The sequence below is a fragment of the Arachis hypogaea genome, chromosome 10 (genome assembly GCF_003086295.3).
Source record: "Arachis hypogaea cultivar Tifrunner chromosome 10, arahy.Tifrunner.gnm2.J5K5, whole genome shotgun sequence".
Lineage (NCBI taxonomy): Eukaryota > Viridiplantae > Streptophyta > Magnoliopsida > Fabales > Fabaceae > Arachis > Arachis hypogaea.
In genome coordinates this window covers 114,014,474-114,033,830 of record NC_092045.1, presented here as the reverse complement: position 1 = coordinate 114,033,830, position 19,357 = coordinate 114,014,474, and the positions used below count along the sequence as shown (strand labels likewise).

Sequence of the window (19,357 nt, the reverse complement as noted above, 5' to 3'; positions counted from 1 at the left end):
TTTTTGTTTTTATAAATTGCAATAAAAGGATATTATTTACACAAGAATAACAAATAAGGGCAAAAATTTAAGAAACTTACTTTTTTTTTGGAACGAACATAATATATCTATGATAAAAACTAAACTAAACGCAGTGATATCCCTAATAAATTGTAGAAAAAATGTATTGTTAAATTATAAACTGGAGCTTGTTATTTATTAACTTCTGACCCTTTTTAAAATTATTTTATTCATTTATGTTACCACACAAAAACAAAACAAAAAATAAAAAAACAAACGGGTCAAAATGTCATCAAGATCCGTTGTTCTTATAGTAATCCTAGGTACGGTCACAAATAATAATAATAATAATAATAATAATAATTTATATACTAAATGACAAATAATATTAATGATAGAAACTTGAAAACTGATTAAAAAATTTAAAAATAAAACATGCATACTTTAAAAGTTGAAATAAATAAAATAACACTGCACAAGAAAATAATTGACCAATAATTTTAAATAAAAAAAGAAAGATAAAATAAAAAAGTTTGTTGTCTAGTGCACTAATTTATTATGGCACCTGTATTGTTGTGCAGTACTTTAACTACACGAACACTCTATGAAAAGAATGGCAACAATCTTTTTAAATTTATTTGTGCAGCACATTATACTCTTTCTTTTACAGTGAATTATATGATAAAAATGGTAAATTTATAGTTTTTTTTTATAAAATTAAATAGTACTTGAAAAAATTAGAATTTATATTTTAAATAATAATAAGATAATAAAAAATAACTATAAAAACTAAATTATATTTTTTATATAATTTTAATTTATATAATAGTTTTTTTTTCATTTCATAAATATATTTATTATTTTTACTTTTTTATTGATATACTATTCTCTTTCATTTTTTTTACTTTACATACATTTGTTTTTTTTTGTTTTTATTATTTTATATCTTATTTATTCATAAATACTTGCAACACAATTCAAATATATATGCAGGTCTGAATTTATTCTATTCAAAATATTAACAAAAGAAAAAATATATTAAATATAATTTTTATTGATATAGAAGCAAAAATAGTATAATCTTTTTTAGAATTTATTTATCATACGTTCTAAAAATACATATTAAGATTATAAAATAAAAATTTTTTATTGAAAATATAAAAAATGACAAATCGATCTTTAACTTTTTGATGTGACATTTAAATTCTTAAACATTTAAAAATATATTTAAGTTTTAAATATTTTTAAATTAAAATCTAGACACAATCTCTAGATTTAATTTGTTTCATTTTAAAAATTCTCTCACATATATATTCATATTAACCAGGTGAGTAAAATAGAAGTCACATTTAATTTTTTCGTTGACCAAAGTGAACATAACCGATCGATATGTCCAAATTTAAAAAAATGCTAGAGATTTAAATATATTTTCAAATTTTCAAAAACTTAAATGTTTACGAATCAAAAGATTAATAACCTATTTATCTTTTTCTCATTTAAATTTTTTATGCATTTATTTTATAGTCATTAAATAAAAATATTAAAATTTTTTTTATTAATAATAAACTTATCATATATCCATAAGACATATATTAACTAAATCTTTTTTTTATGGGTGAACTGATGATTTTTTTTATGAATATTATATGATAAAATAAAAAAAATTGAAAAAAGAAAAAAAATTGCGTTCCGAAATTTAAAATATACCTAATATTAAATATGTCTATTTTGCTTCAGATTTTGAACTATCACTTTTCTTCTCCAACTTATTTTTTTATTAACTGTGATATTCTCTGCAGAAATATATTTTTGTAGTAAAAAATATTCGCTTCTTAAGTTCACTACATCACATGCCTCAGCCAATGCATGTTTGTTGATTGGATGTTTTGTTGGTCCAATGAAAAATCTTGAGCCTTTATTTTGGTCTTAAGGAATATTGGGCTATATTAGCTAGACTTCTTCTATTTTTCTTCTGCTTTTTTTTTTATGTTTTCCTTTTTTTTTATTGATGGAACTGAATTTTTTTCGCCCAGAAAAAAAGTGCAAACTAAATTATCAACTACTTTTTTTTTAAATATTATGTTAGACAAAATTCGGCATTTACACTAGAACTTTAAAAAAATTCAAAATCAAATTAAATTAAAATTAAAAACCAAATTACACCCTAAATTAGATAGTAAAAACTATAAGAATACAAATTATTTTTCTAGTGCAAGACAACATAATATTTATAAAGAATGAAAAATCATAAATTAAAAATTTTAAATTAATGACTAAACTTAAAAAATTTAAAGCAAATTTAATTATAAAATGGAGCTTGTTATTTATTTACTTCTGACCCCTTTTTTAATTATTTTATTCATTTATGTTAACTCACAAAAAAAAAAAATAAAAAAATACAAACGGGTCAAAATGTCATCAAAATCCGTTGTTCTTAAGTACTCCCAGATTCCAAGGTACCATCACAAATAATAATAATAATAATTTATAGGAAGATGTATTTATGGGAACTGACAAAAATATTGAAAAGGGGAATGCATGCTGTCGAAGTTTGAACAAGTAAAGAAGAATAATTGACGACGGAGAATCCAAGAAAGAAAAGAAAGAAAAAATAAAAATAGCGGGTCTACATGCACTGGTTTATTATGGCACCTGTATTGTTGTGCAATACTTAACTACACCAACACTCTATCAAGAGAATGGCAACAATCTTTTTAAATTTGTGCCTGAAGTAAATTGTAAAATTAGTTTTTAAAAATATTATTTGTTTTTTAAAAATCATATTTAAAAAATATTTTTAATTAAATTTATTTTTTAAAAATTTTAAATTAGTCATCTTAATCTTTTTATCACTTCGATGGTTAATAATATCAGAATTTATTAATGTAGCATAAGTTAAATAATATCACAATATATATCTAGTAGTTGTAATTAACTATTAATATGATTAGTTTATGAAATTAGATTAAATCAATCTCAAATTAAGAGGTTTCAATATTTAAAGTTCTTTCTTCAATTAGATTTTGATTTAATTTAACTTCATAAACTTTTTATATTAATAGTTAATTAAAATTTCTAAGTATATTTTGTAGTGTACTTAATATGTTACATTAATAAATTTTGACATCATCAATAAAAAAATGATAGAAAAACTAATAAAATTAATTTAAAATTTTTAAAAGACGAATTTAACTAAAAGAATTTAAAAACCAATTTAAAAAATAAATAACTTTTTAAAAATTAATTTGACCATTTGCCTTTTATTTGTGTAGCTGCACACAGTATATTTTTTTTTACATTCCATAAATATATTTATTATCTTTACTTCTGTTGATATATACACTCTTCTCCTTTATTTTTCTTACTTCATATACATTCATTTTCTTGATTTTTATTACTCTCTGTCTTATTCATTCATAAATACTTGCAACATAACTCAAATATATATGTATGTCTGAATTTATTCTATTTAAAATATTAGCAAAGAAAAAAAATATTAAAGATAATTTTTATTGATATAAAAATAAGAATGGTATAATTTTTTTTAGAACTTATCTATCATATATTCTAGAGGCACATATTAAAATTATAAAATAAAAATTTTTTTATAAAAAATATAAAAAGTTTGAAAAAAAATGATAAATTGATCTTTAATTTATTAATCCACAGATATTTAAATCCTTGAAAATTTAAAAATATATTTAAGTTTTTGACTTTTTAAAAAAATTTAAACACATTGATTCTCGAGTCTAATTTATCTCATTAAAATTTTTTTTTAGCGTGTACATTTGTATCAACTAAGTCAGTATAATGGGAGTCATATTTAATTTTTTGTTGAGTATGACAGACCCAAATGAACATGAGAGATCGATATGTCCAAATTTTGAAAAGAGTAGAGACTTAAATATATTTTCAAATTCTCAAAAACTTAAATATTCGCAGATCAAATTAAAAGGTTAATGACCTATTTATTATTTTCTCATTTAAATTTGTAATGTATTTATTTTGTAGTCATTAAATAAAAATATTTAAAATTTTTTATTATTAATAAATTTATCATGTATCCTTAAAACATATATTAGCTAATTTTTTTACGGGTGACCTGATGAACTTTTTTTATGAATATTATATGATAACATGAGAAAAAAGAAGTGCGTTCAGAAATTTAAAATATACCTAATATTAAACATGTCTATTTTACTTCAGTTTTTGAAGTATCACTTTTCTTCTCCAACTTATTTTTTTTATTAACTGTGATATTCTCTGCTGAAATATTTTTTATGTAGTAAAAAAAATTCGCTTCTTAAGTTCTTTTGCTTTTATATATTTTCTAATTTTTGGCCCTCTTCTTTACTTGTGATGCTTTTAAGAATTTATAGAGCATGAAAGATATTTGATATGATTGTATTCCCATATCTTCTAATTCATTTCTTCATTTATTTAAAATCTTTTGATAGATTAAAAAGTGGGAAGTGACCGTTGATGCTTTTTTTTTTGTGACTGACCGTTGATGCTTTATACCTTCATTTAGTGGATAATTCATGGACAATTCCGAGAAAGAAAAGAAAGATAAAATAAATAGGTACGTGGTGTACATGCACTAGTTTATTATGGCACCTGTATTGTTGACTTCTTGTACAAATACAATACTTAATTAACTACACCAACACTCTATGAAGAAAATGGCAGCAATTTTTTCAAATTTGTTTATGGAAACTGCAAACGCATTAATTAATGATAACTTCTAAAATATATTTCCAATAAAATACAATTATGAAGAAGATATATAATAATTAAAATAAATTTACCAATTAAATTCTATAATCTAAATTTAATTCAATAAATTAGTTATTTACATGATATTTTAGACATTTAAAAGTACTTTAAATATTTTGACGTAACATTGTTTAAAGAGAAAATTTTACTTTTTTTTAGAAATGTTAAAATAACATTTTTCTCTTTTTTATTTGTAAAATGTATATTTTTCTCTCCTTATAATTTTTAAAAAATCTTTTTTAATTCATTTAAAAAACTTTTTTGTGTTAACTGATGTTAACTTTATCTATTTTTCAAAAAAAAATAAATTATTTTTTACAAAAATATCCTTTAACAAAAATTTTATTTTTTTGTCATTAAATTTTACTTACTAAAATATCTTTTAATAATTTTTTTAAATATCCTTCAATATTTTTTTAATTATTAAATTGTGATTTTATTAAATTTTTCGTTAACAATTATAATAATATTTTACTAATAATTTTTTGATATCAATATATATTATTTTAATTTTAAATAAAAAATATTAATAAGATTATTTTTCGATATCAATATATATATATATATATATATATATATATATATATATATATATTAACAGTGGCCACATCGCGGTTAGTATAGAATTTTATGTATTAATTTAGATTAAATAGTATATAATTTTAAGTTATAATTGGATATATCTTAAATAATATTAAATAATTAATTAACTTAAATAATATTCGAAGATTTGAAGATTACATAGTTTTAATGTAACTTATAGTTCATTAAATATAAATTTAAAAGAATGACTTTTACAAAGGTGAATAATTGTTCATAGTTGTTCAATTATTAAATTAAAATAAAAAATTATGTATAATACAAATTACTTTATTAATATTTTCAGCAATAATAATGATAATAGCTTAAATGGTATTTTTAATAAAAAATAAAAAAAATCTCACAAAGAATACTTACTAGAAATATAAAAAAAAGCAAACTCATTATTATCAAGTTTTTTTTTGTTTTTTTGTCAAAATTATATTTCGTCTTAACTTTGAAATCTTAGATTGTATAACTGGAATGGAATACATTATCGTTGTTAATTCACTTGTCCACAATGTACGATAACATCAGTGAAAATCTTTTCTTGCCGGTCTGTTATCTATCTCCTCTAGTCACATTAACATTCTCGATCGTCTTCAACCTTCTCGTTGGCACAACTCAGTCATCATCCTATCGCCGTAGAATCAACCAATTTTCTCGTTTTTAAAACTCTTATGTCGACGTTTTGAAGTCGCCCGTCCGAAAATGTCGTTTTCCATCGCTAGCGTCTATGCTTATTGGGACATAAGTTCAAAAAGGAGACTTTGGATTGGCAAATTGAAATGGAAATATGAAATACAATAGGGTGTAATTTGAATTAACATATTATCAATATTATATAATACCAAAATAAAAAAATGCACAGTGCGTATATATAATATCATTAATACTATATAAACTATTTTTATATTTATTTTTTGTACGTATATAATATTTAATTAACACATTAACACATATATAATATTTCGTTAATACATATATAATATAAAACAATTTATAAATTATTTTAATTTATTAAATATTATAATATAAAATAATTTATAAATTATTTTTAATTCATATATAATATAATTAAATTTAACAAATTCAATTAGAATAAGTAATAAATTATTTATTTTATTTTAAACTTTATAAACGAATAAATCAATTAACTAATATAATAAATTATAATTAATATAGTATAATTATAATAAATTATATTAATATTTAAATATCTAATCAAATTAATTAACTGATATAATTAAGTTATTATAATAAATTATATTGAATAATTTAAAATAATTAAATTAAAAAATATTTTCCAAAACATACCAACATTATTATTAAATGTAGAAATCTAATTTTAATGACAACGGTAAGAACTAACTTTGTTAGTGGAATAACACGTGTCATCTTGTCGCTATTTTAAATGGGTTTAAAGGAAAATTCTACCGTGATTATGCACCTTTCAGCATAGTATACTGACTTCATGCGACAATATGAAAGAACGACATGTGGGGGGTGAAAATAGTACGAATCTTCTCCAATTTTTTTAATATTTGAAGAAATGAAATATGATTTTTTATCATTAATTTTATAAATAAAATTAAAAATAAATATAAAAAAGACAATAAAAAATAAAAATTATAATTGACATTATCTATTTTTTTTTTTTTCTGAAGAGAGGATCCACTTCCTTGTAAAACAGAGCGGAGCAGGAAAAGCATTCAGTTCTGAGATTGAGAGTAATTATACAGTAATTAGTTTTATAACTAGTTGTTAGGGTAATGGGCCATTAATTTGTGGGCTGTAGAAACTTTATATTTTAAAATGCATATAAGGGCCATAAAGGACAATTTATTGAGTTTTTGTTTTATTTAACATTGGGTTACCAATGAATGTGGCATGAAGGGAATCATTATTGTTATATTGATCCATGATTATGATGAAAATATAAAAATCAGTAAGGAAGTTCGGTTTAGTTTAATTTAATAGGCATATCATGAAATGTGGGATGACAATTAGTTTTTGTTTTAGATGGAATCATTGATTTTCTAGAATAGAAAAAATATTTTTTAAAGTACGGTAGAAATAGAATTTTTTATTTTTGGTTAGGGTTTGCTAATAGAATTATAGTGATTAGACTAAGATTCGTAAATCAATTATACTATATATTATAAATTTAAAAGTATTATATTGTTTATAAATTAGTTAGACAATATATAAATTAATATTAAATTTAAAAACTCATTTATAAAAAAACTTTGAATTTGTGTATAATTTAATATAATGATTTAAAAATAAAAAACAAAGAAAAATAAACAACAATAATAACAAAAGTTTTGTGAAGTTAGTCTCTTTTTAAATATAACTCAATATATATTTTTCAATACCTTTATATAATAAAAGATTTTCTTATATACTTTATCATAAAATATAATCAATTCTAAGAAGTTATGTTTATTTTTATTTATTCGCGTGAATAATTTTCGTAAACAAATTATTCAAATTTTAAAAAATAAATTATATTTGTTTGTTGATTTTTTTAGTAGAGGTGGATTATAGTGTAATTTTTGAAGTATTTTTTTCGTGTATTTAGATATTTAAAAAAAAAAAAGAAAAAGAGAAAAATTAGTTGAAAATGAGAGAAAGCAGTGGTTCCACTAAAGTCATAAGAGGAAGCACACATTTAGGTCAGATTCTTATTAATTCTTGTTCCTTAATTAGCCACTTGAGATTTTTTCAGAACGTTCTTTATTTAAATTTTTTTTGGGACCTTCTTTGTTTTTTATTTATTTTTGACCAACATCAAACAATCCACCATTAAGGGTGTATATGGGCCACGCTACATCGGGTTTGGCTTAATTTAGATTTAGCTCGAAATATAGACCGAGCCTAATTTTTAGACTCTAATCTAATTCTAGACCTGATAAAACCTATGCACATTCAGGTCGGGTGAAAATCGAGTCTTTAGCATGTAATAATTACCTAATCTCTAACCATTATTTCACAATTCACATAGTAAAATTCACTTAAAAAGATATAATAAGAATCAACCGTTCTCTAAAATTAAAGCATAATCATAATCAATACTAATATTATCTAATAACACCAAATATTTAAATAAATACAAATAATACAATATTATGCATTAGTCTAAAGTCTTATGCATTTTAAACATAAAACATTAACTTATAATCTTATAATGACTAATAACACAAAATATTATGGTTTACAATATTTAAATTCCACATAAGAATAGCCATCATCCATCATAAATATTACAAAATATTAATTGTGTATGATGACCGGACCACCAGGTCGAGTTCGAGCGACCCGAGCTATGGATCGGACCCAACTCAAAATAATGACCGAATCTATTTTTGAGACACTTACCCGACCCTAAACCCAATGAAATCACACTAAATTAACCCCTAAAATATTCGGAGCCGGGCGGGTCGGACATGTACACCCCTGCCCACCATGAACGAGAGCTGGTCCATTACCTAACCATCTATAAATTAGTGATTATCTTCTAATTATTTATTCTTCACATAGCAATCAAAATGAGAGCAATGAAATTACTTTACAGATCCTATAGTCTCGTACTCACATTTATTCTCAGCTCCACACATCAGTATCTGGCCATGACACCACATGTATGTAAGCATGTGATGCTCATAACCACCATCAGCACCATAGAATCTCCTGTAAGTTCCTCCCAAAATTGAAAAAACGTGAGTCATGTTAACTTTTGCATCAATATCTTATATTTTCTTTCGTGAATTACAAACTCTCAAAAATTTAAACTTAATAATTTCTGTTTCATACTGACACCCTACCAAGACAAATAAAGATGCAGATTGGGTATAAAAAAAAGTACCCAAATCATTTAGATTTATACGTGAATATCCTTATTGAAGAAGGGTGTAGATTCCATTGCGGCATTACTATAATTTGAACAATATGCACTATGAAGCTCCTTAATCATAGGAACGAACCAGTTTCAAGCATTGAAAAAGCACTACATTGTTACTTGACAAACAATATCAGTTCAGGAAGATAATCAAGAAACAGTGTAAAAATTGCACCAAGTACAAAAATAAAAATAAAAGCAAACACTATTTTAAAAATATACAATAGATTGATTGGTTTCGATACCCTTGGTTTGGATTCCCTCCTTTCTGGATATAAGACACCCAAACCCTGGAGAAAGAAAGCAAAAAAAAAATTGGAAAGTGTCATGCCAAAAATTTAAAGAAACTAATTTTCATGAAAAATTGTTCTCAATTTTGCTTATTTGAAAATAAAAGTTAATTTTAAAAAAGAAAATAACACTTACAAATGCCTGCTTTGGCATCCGTCGAACGTCTCTATGTCTGATTTCTTCTGCATAAAAAAATGAAGCATTTTTTAGTAACATTACAAGTTTTTCCTACTTACTCTCCCAAGGGAAAAAAAAATAGAAAATTACAATATTTGAAAAGTAGTTTATGGATATCATAACTTGAAACATTCCACATACAAGTCTGGCTGTTTTATCATGCAGCAACAACAATGGAAAATGTGTGGTGATGATCAACCCCCACCCCCACCCCCACCCCCTCTCTCTCCCTCCAAAAAAAAAAAAAATGTTATATAGCTGGTTTGAATGATTATGAAGACCCGAAAAAGTTCACATAGATGCACACTCGTTCACATTTGAGGATAGCATTAACAAATGTTAATATATTAAGACAATGTTTGGACAGAAAAACTATACACAGAAAGTCTTCATTATAGAAACACAAAATTGTACAACTTCCTAATAGTAGAGACAGAAAGTATTGGTATCTGTGTCTTTCTATTTCCGACACAGAATCCAAACGCCATCTAAGAGATCTTTTTTAACCTCCACCGAATACAAATCAGTCATAACTATGTACACTACTACAAATCCTTCAAGAAAAAGAAAGCACAATAATGAGAGAAGACTCAATTTGATTTCTGAAGTTTTACCTCATAGTAAGTTTAGTTCCTTGGTTTTAAACATCATCAATTTGGTCCTAAGCTTTATAACCATGAATCTTAGTTGAGTTTTTCGTCACCAATCCAGTTAACAGAATACCTATGTAACCAACAAAGCATTATTGAAATAAGACTACCACTGTCAGGTGGAGTATCCCTACATTTAGTAGACTTCCTCTCAAGTCTCAACTCAGACAGAGGGAGTGGAAAGAGACTGATGCTACTACCAATAACAGGTACCGGGTGAATCATACATATCTAGCGAGAACCCTGATCCTCATTTCAAGTCGAATCTGAGTAAGGAATACCAGCAAGGGTGGAAACACTATGGCAGCTGAGCCACTACACTAGTACAAAGGAGCAAGCTCCGGTCCCAATTAAGTGTCATTGTAGCCTTCTAATGGCTGACATTGCATAATTTAGTTCTTAAAGGATCAAATTAAGTGTCCTAACTACCAAATTGAGTTCGACACCTTTAAATTTAATATTATATGAGAATGGAGACTCACACACAGTTATCTTAAAGTGAGATTAATAGAGAAGAACCATAGATGATAAATTAATCAAATTTATCAAACAGAAATACTAAAGGACCATCAAAATTTATTATTTTTGGCCATCACTTATCCGTCAACTCAAATTTCTTTAGTCTAGTAATTCAACAACATACTTTATCCCATACTTTTAAACATTAATAACTGATAACCAAAAACAATAAATTCGCATAGCCCTCTAGCATTTCTCTTCAGCAAATTATCTAACAATTCTCAACTATCTGCATTTATCGGATATCTACATGTGAGTTTCTACTTTCTAGCTTATATGAGTAGTAACCTTATCTCCACACCCGCCTAATGTAGAAAGAAAACTATTTTCTTCCTTTTTTTCCGTTTTTTATTCGTTATCAGTGAAAGGTGTTAGGTGATTCAGACTTACCCGTACGGAAGAGATCCGTTTGGGTAACGGTTTGAAGCTTCCAACCGTCACCGTAGCTGACAAGAGTGGAAGTTGGACCAAAAACAATCGGCTCTTCACCGTCTTTTACTGCCTCTATATACAATGCAGATGGAAGCCCTACTTCCTCCGTCTTCAGCCTCATGTTTATCAACTCCACCGCCGATCCCGCATCCGTGCTCTCCGCAAACCGCCGCGTCTTGCCGGAGCTCGTGCAGTTCACCTCCAGGTACTGCACCCGCTGCTGCGTTGCATCAGTCAAGATCAAAATAAGATTAGATTAGTAGAGCTGCGAATTCAAGAAGGTTAATAACAGATAATAAGACATGAAAAATGATGAACGGAATGATCACAGAGAGAGAGAGAGGGTACAGAGGGTCGGCGACGAGGAAGAGGAGAAGAGGTTTGCGATGTTGGGGATAGGGTTGACTTTTCGGCCATCGGAATTCAACGGAGAAACAATACACGAAGTAATGAAATTTGTTTTCGAGCTTTTTCTTTCTTTTTAGCATGGAATGGATAAGTGGTTTTTTTTCCTCTGTTTGTTTGGGATCGAGGAATCCACCAAAAACAAAAACAATATTTTTTTATCACATTTTTTTTTGAGAGTTTTTAACTTTTTATAGTTTTGGTAGAAATATTTTTGTTTGTGTCTGAATATTTTGAAAAAAATAAGCTATAATTTTTAATTTTTTATTTATAAAATTTTAGAAATATACCTAATTAATATTGAAATTATAGTGATTGATTTGTCTATTTTATTTTTAAAATTGTTACTTGATTATAATGGTTGCTGATTAATTATTTAATAAGAAGTTAGAAGAAGTACTCCCTTATTTTAATATCCTATTTTTTTAATTTGACATTAACTTATCTATCTAATTATACATGAAGATTTATCAAAGATGCGTGCAAATTAATGTGTATCTTAGTGAATAATAAAAAAATATAGTCGAAAATGATGTTATCTGACAAAAATAAACATTGATAGTTATATACTTATACTGTATATTACATTTTTTAGAAACTAAAATATCCACTCTTTAAAACTTTGGACTAGTTTAACTGTTTAAGTAATTGGCGTGAAAAATTTTCTACCAGACTGGACTCCATACAAAAAAGGAAGGGAAAAAAAGGAAACGCGGGCTTCCCTTTCCCGCCACTAAAGGAGAGAGATGCACTTAAGTGCTTAACCTAACTCGTTATCGAGCCCTAAACCCCTCACTGGCCGAACAGAGCACTACCCAGCGAGCAAAGGCAGGTGTCGTTTTTCTCCGTTACGCAAGCTGCTTCTTATCTGGTTTGTACCATTGCCCTCGTTTCAGCTTTTTTTTTTTTAATGTGATTAGCGAGTCACTGGTTATTGTTAATCGTTCAATTTGCAATTTCTTCCTGTTATGTTCTTCGCTCGTTGATTTCCTTTACCGCAATTTGTGCTCTTTTGATTAAGTTCTATTAAGACGTACTGAAAATTTGTTTGTTTATTTTTAATTTTAATGTTTTGGTGAACAGCCTAATTTCCCTCAACTTACGGCTTCTCTCTCTCATTTGGTGCGAAATTTTTGAAATTTTTATGTTTTTTGTATTTGATCTATGCAAACCCTAAGTTTTACAAATTTTTCACACTCCTATCTTGCGTCGCCTCGCCTCTCGTCGGCTTCTCATCACTCCCTACGGTGTGCTCACGGCTTTCCCTTCGCCGTTCTATCTTCGCAACACTGATGGCTGGCGCCGACAGCTCTTCCCGGCAGCTCTAATCTTGTTATTCTCTCCCCGGTAGTTCTCTTCACGTTCCCGGACGAGTAGTTTCTCTCCTGCATGCCATTTTTTTCTTAATATTTATTTGTTATGTATTTTCTGCAATTGTTTTTGTATTGTTGTTGAAATGTCTGAAGTGGTTGAAATTGTTAATTGCTGCATAAATAGATTAGGCGTTGTGTTATTGAAATTGGCACAGTTGTTTGAAAATCGTTGTTGGACAAAAATGAGAATTTTTCTTTAATATATATGCCACCAACCTGCCAATCCACCAAAAAACGGGGTGGATTATATCTAGGCTATTTTTCTTTGGCAAGCTGGGCTGGTCCGGCGCCCTTTCTGGCAGGGTTTGGTGGGCCGGGGCAGGGCAGGGCGCTTTGCCATCTGTACTCCTTTGTGACATGCGCATCTCTTTCTTCTTTGACTCATGGTTGAGATTGAACAGTTGAAGGCTAACAAGACGCATAAGGCAAAGGGATGTTGTGGGTGGACAAGTACCGGCCTAAAACTCTCGACCAGGTTATGGTCCATGGCGACATTGCACAAAATCTCAAGAAATTGGTACTGCTCCTTCCTTTTTCTTTCTGCATGTAAATGTAATTTAATCAATCTGTTGCTCAAGTTTTTAATTTGTTTACTATTATTATTGTTATTCATGTGTGTTTGGATGTGTCTCCCTGTGATTACTTGTTGCAGGTTACAGAACAGGATTGCCCCCATTTGCTCTTCTATGGATCACCTGGTTCTGGCAAGAAAACTCTAATAATGGCTCTTCTCCGCCAAATGTTTGGCCCTGGTGCTGAAAAGGTTCTTTTCTGACCTTTTTATTTGTTTATTTGTTTTTCACTTTCTCATGTGCATTATTTGTGTTGAGTGATTGGCTTTCTGAAAAACCATAAAAGGAAAATTTGTATAACATGAGTAGTGACTAGTGAGTAATGTAGTTCAGTTTTGGTTTATTATCTTGGCACCCGCAATATGATTTGTTCTAATTTTTTTACTTTTTTTTCATATACATTGTAGGTGAAGGTGGAAAACAGGACCTGGAAAGTGGATGTAAGCTTCCTTCTATTTACCAAGTCCTTCTTCCTTATTTTGCAGCTTATTAGAAATACTTCCTTAGTATTATGGTTGGGGGGATTTTCTCTGAGGATTTTCTCTGATAAACTTTCAAGTCCTGAAGATGCTGATATCAACATGTCACTAATATGTGATTTTAAAAGATTATAATTATTCGAAGAAAAAAAATTGAGGCAATAATATGTAAACTGTATGACTTGACTTGGAAAATAATGAATGTGTCAATGTTCCTCAAAATATTTGTGGTGATCCTTTTAACTTAAAAAGATATCCCATTCTTATAAAAGTTACTCACTGTTGTGTGTGTGCTTCCCACAGGGGATCACACTTGTTCAATTTTGGGTTATTTTCCCCCACATTTGGATTATGATGCATAACAGATTATGTTTGAATTATATTCCAATGGATTACACATATAGCAATCTGAATCATTGACAATTTGACATTTTATAAATTATTTGTTTCTATTTTAAAGTACTTGAGAATTGGTTTCAGGCTGGTAGTAGATCGATTGATCTTGAGCTGACAACGCTATCAAGTGTCAACCACATTGAAATGAGTCCAAGTGATGCAGGTTTTCAGGATAGATACATTGTTCAAGAAATAATCAAAGAAATGGCTAAGAATAGACCCATTGAAACCAAAGGGAAGAAAGGATTTAAAGGTAACTTGGATTCTTTGTTTTTAATTTTTTACATGAGTATGGTTTCAATCAAATAGGAAGTAGGCACCTTCGCATAGTCAACTAAGAGTTTGGTTGGATTTTTTGCACAATTTTGTCACCGTGGTTCCTCTATTTATTCATCTTTTGAAATATTTTATCTTGGACTGTTATATTGCTGTTTGATCTGGCATTTTCTAATTGAAAGTATTCTTGTTGTCCCTTTATTTTTGGCAATGTTAAATGGGAACCCTCTTCCCCCTGGGGTTTTATAATTAATATATATGGACTAAAAGCTTTTTCTATGCCTTTCTTATTTTTTGTTGACGATTGCATTCTGATATTTTTGTCCCATATCAGTACTGGTGCTCAATGATGTGGACAAACTCTCTAGAGAAGCACAACATTCTCTCCGCCGAACCATGGAAAAGTACAGTGCTTATTGCAGATTGATTCTATGTTGCAATAGTTCTTCAAGAGTCACAGAAGCTATCCGCTCTCGTTGTCTGAATGTGCGAATAAATGCACCAAGTGAAGATAAGGTCAGCACTTAGTATATGCTACAGTAGCTAGGGGAAGAAAGGAAACTATCTTTTGCTTTCCAGTTTCTATAAGAAAAATATTTTTCAGCATCGAGGCTTTTTGCCTTTCTCTGGTGGGGATGTACTAATTAGTAGCTTTCGTTCTCTAATTTCCTATTGAAGTAGGTACGATATTCTGCTGATTAAGAAAGTTGGAAAAGGAAGTATAATTGAGTATAGAATGAGTTTGTTGATCTGATAAGTGCAATGTTTGATTTACAACTATCTCTATCATTACTTTGTGAAGCTTTGCTGGCTTGTTCTCTACTGAGAATTTTAGATATGCATGTTAACCACTGCTATTCAGTATTTCAATGGAGAAAAACTGATACTATTTGTTGAAGAAAGAAAGAAAACTAAGAACTGCCTGGATAATGGTATGTTTTTGCTGTTTGTTTCAATATATCTGAAGCTGCTCTCACTCTTGTTTAGATTTTGAGTTTCTTACAATATGATATAATATAATATGCAACTGACCAGTATCCACTGTATGATAAGATAATGTCAAAGGAGTACTATTATTATATTGATTATATCTTCTCTAGTTTTCTGATTTGATTATTTATCTGTACTTAATCTTTGGGAATCTCTGCGGCAGATTGTTGAAGTTTTGGAATTCATTGGTAAGAAAGAAGGGCTGCAACTTCCCCCTGGTTTTGCTAGTCGCATAGCAGAGAAATCAAATCGAAATTTAAGGAGGGCCATACTGTCTTTTGAGACTTGCCGTGTACAACAGTAAGCCCCATGGATTTCTCACCTTAGTGGATGCATCACCTTAATTCATCATCTCAATTCTAAGGCACAACTTAATGGCAACTGCCGACATTAATTCTATTTCATTTTGTTGCTTGTTTCTGTGTTTCTTCTAGGTATCCTTTCACTAACAAACAAACAATTCCCCCAATGGACTGGGAGGAATATATTTCTGAAATTTCATCTGATATAATGAAGGAACAGAGCCCAAAAAGGTTTGCTTTATACAGAGTTTACCCTCTAGATTTTCCTCATAAATATTTTGCTAGAGCATTGAAATCACAATCACGTCTACTGGTTTCATATTCAATAGTGTGCTCAATTTAATCTGAATTTCTTCACCTAAGTACCTTATGTGTCATGCATTACATCTCTTATCACAACGCTTAGTCTCTCACACATATATGCCTTATAGGTTGTTTCAAGTCCGAGGAAAGGTGTATGAGCTGCTAATCAATTGCATTCCCCCAGAGATCATTTTGAAGGTAAATGCCCTCCTTTGCAAATTTTCCTCATTCCATTCTAAAATTTATATGGGAAGTATTAAGGATACTGGATGTGGACCTAGGTCTGGTTTAGCTGATCCAGAGCATATGTTGTGGTTAAATTCTATTTTATGTGACTAGTTGACTCATTGACTTCAACTTGCATCTGTTGGCTGTTCTTTCAGAGGCTTCTTTATGAACTGCTGAGGAAATTGGATTATGAACTAAAGCATGAAGTATGCCATTGGGCAGCATATTATGTAAGTGCTTTAATATATACTATACAGTAGAAGATTTTGTCTGGCCGTTTTTTCCTCTATTTTGAAGTATGGAGTCTCTTATTCTTTTTTCCCTTCATTGGAACAGGAACATAGAATGCGACTTGGACAGAAGGCCATTTTTCACATAGAAGGTATTTTTCCGTTGTAGTCAAAGTCAAATAGTTAGCTATATCTTGTGAGCTTGTGGGCTAACCATTGCGAATCCTTATAGACAAATTTTCTATCTATATTAGCATTTGTAATGGTCTAAATATGTGAGTAGCAATGGGGTTATACTGAAGCAACCCCATATTAAGGTATTCTTGGCCACCAGGAGTTGACTTTTCAAGATATGATTGTAAGCACAATTCATGTCTCTCCTGAAGCATCCAAGAATCACTTATAATCTTATATACTATGATATATGTTTGGCCTGTACAAGAATTTATTGCTGACCGTATATTTTTCTTTTTGCTCTATATGTTGACAATGGCAGCGTTTGTGGCTAAGTTCATGAGCATTTACAAATCCTTCCTGATTTCAACATTCGGCTGAAGATCTAGCGATGGTTTGCTGTTCATGCTACATGTTAAATCCCTTATGTACTGGTACATACAAGAGTTTTCTCATCATGTCTAAAGAGTATCTTATGTATGTGACCTAATTATCATGACTAAAATTAACATGTTTAGCTTGTAGAGGCGTTTCATGCTCCATTACTTAGTAGGAACAACACGATTTATGAACAATTTTGTTATTTCTACAACCCATTCAAACAACTCTACTCGACAACTCATTACCTAGTCACGCGAAGTTACAAATCTTCTATTCCAGTATGTGAAGTTATACCTCATCCTCTCACCTGACATCTTCTGATTGAGTTGTTGATTTGGGTCTTAATAATATACTGTTACTTTAAGATCTAGGAAAATTTTTAAGTGTACCAATATACCGGTATTAAAATCAATTGTTAAAAATCACTGAAATATTGGTAACTGAAACATCAGTATACCGGTACACTTGAAAGCTTTCCAGATCTATTATATCCATAAGTTCAAAAAGTATCGTCAGTTACTTGAAGTTTTACTGTTATCCTAATATAATCCGAGGTCTGGAGCATCTGGGGAAATGAATAAACGGACATGTTGAGGGAGAGAAGATTAGCTGCACTGGGGTAATAAATGATACCGGAAAACTGAAATATCTAATATGGGAAATGTAGTGTGTAAAGCACAAAATCTACAAATCATTGTTCACCACCGCTCTATGACTTTGGGATCAATTGGCCCGAGAGTAAAATCATGATGTTGCGGAATCATGTTGAGCTTGAGATCAAGGTTGATGTTGAGGTTAGGGTCTTTCAGACTTTCACGACCAAATTAGGCAAGTTTGTAAAATAAGGAGACATGTTTAATTGTTTATATATTCCATGGAATTAGATTTTCTTTATAAAGTGATTTTATCTATGAAATTTAAAAAATACGACAAAAAATGAGTGATAAGAACAAAATTTAAAAAATTGATGATGTAGAGGAAGAAATCTAAGAATTTCTCTTTTAATGATATGATATGGAGAAAATAATTTACAAGGAACTGAGGGAGTAAGTTCAATTCTCATTGTCTACGTTATGTAACTTCAGTGAGTGACATGATTTGGCGATGGCCCATCCGCCCATATAACTGAAATGATACCTTTCGGTTTCATTGTCTGTTGTTTCCCTTTCACTACACAGTGACACAGTTGAGAGTCTACTCAATCATGCAATAATTCCTAACTGAACTGGATTTATATTATTTATTTTTCAGCCAATATTTATTTTGACCATATACTTTATATTTAACTTTGGTTTAACCTCTAATTAAACCGTTTGAAGCACTTGACCTTTCTGTCTTACTCGGTTGCCGGCCATCCAGTAGAATATTTGGCCCATTCAATCAAAATTTGATGCAATGAACACAAAAAGGAACATATATGTCATCCTCCAAAGTAGGGAACAAAATCTTGCTATCCTTTACACTCAAAGGTCTCGACGACAGGTGGTATTAGAATTTAGTTGAAACCGTTAGTAAATGTGGACAATGTTACAAGCTTGGGGCGGCCATGCAAATTTACTCATCAGTTGGTAGATTTGACAAGAAGAGTGTGGATATATATTGAGATATTGGATTTGAATCTATGAAAAAAATAAGTTTTAAGAATGAGTTTTATTGACAAGTGATCATGTCGATCAAAAAACAAGAACGAATGTTAATGCGTTCTATGAAAAAGTAGAGAGTATAAATGTATAATACCTTTTGCATTGTATAGTAAAATATATAGGCTCATTCAAATTTTGGTATGTAATATTATTTAAATTTTTATTATCACAAATATTATATTATAAAAAAATTGGTTAAATAGAACAATAAATTGCTCCTTTAAATTTAATCTTCTAATTAAAAGCTAATAAGATCCATGAGCCCTCACCAAAATTGCTC

General features: G+C 28.9%; 2 protein-coding genes across 21 annotated transcripts; one reads left to right on the top strand and one right to left on the bottom strand.

Annotated features, from left to right (window-relative positions):
* Positions 1-8,438: 8,438 nt before the first annotated feature.
* LOC112716818 (uncharacterized) lies at positions 8,439-11,895 on the bottom strand. Of its 19 annotated transcripts, none has more exons than XR_003160478.3 (6): positions 11,674-11,895; positions 11,284-11,545; positions 9,683-9,729; positions 9,502-9,546; positions 8,954-9,048; positions 8,439-8,854 (listed from the first exon to the last, which is right to left on the bottom strand). XR_003160478.3 is itself a non-coding variant. In XM_025768832.3 (5 exons), exons 1-5 carry the CDS (start codon positions 11,740-11,742, stop codon positions 9,031-9,033), a joined length of 441 nt encoding a protein of 146 aa, XP_025624617.1. In that variant the 5' UTR covers positions 11,743-11,895; the 3' UTR covers positions 8,439-9,030. The 19 variants fall into 19 exon arrangements, 10 of the variants coding, with proteins under 10 accessions (XP_025624617.1, XP_072061629.1, XP_025624618.1 ...); XR_003160477.3 differs by having other exon boundaries at positions 8,439-8,846; XR_011866964.1 differs by having other exon boundaries at positions 8,528-8,854; positions 11,284-11,542.
* A 500-nt stretch (positions 11,896-12,395) lies between these two features.
* On the top strand, positions 12,396-17,658 carry LOC112716817 (replication factor C subunit 3). 2 transcript variants are annotated; one of them, XM_025768827.3, is made up of 12 exons: positions 12,396-12,601; positions 13,505-13,620; positions 13,756-13,866; positions 14,083-14,115; positions 14,635-14,803; positions 15,161-15,342; positions 15,980-16,116; positions 16,251-16,349; positions 16,550-16,619; positions 16,805-16,879; positions 16,986-17,031; positions 17,376-17,658. In XM_025768827.3, the coding sequence occupies exons 2-12, from the start codon at positions 13,537-13,539 to the stop codon at positions 17,432-17,434; spliced, it is 1,065 nt and encodes a 354-aa protein (XP_025624612.1). In that variant the 5' UTR covers positions 12,396-12,601; positions 13,505-13,536; the 3' UTR covers positions 17,435-17,658. The 2 variants fall into 2 exon arrangements, with proteins under 2 accessions (XP_025624612.1, XP_072061638.1); XM_072205537.1 differs by lacking the exon at positions 12,396-12,601 and adding an exon at positions 12,674-13,077.
* The last annotated feature ends 1,699 nt before the right edge of the window (positions 17,659-19,357 follow it).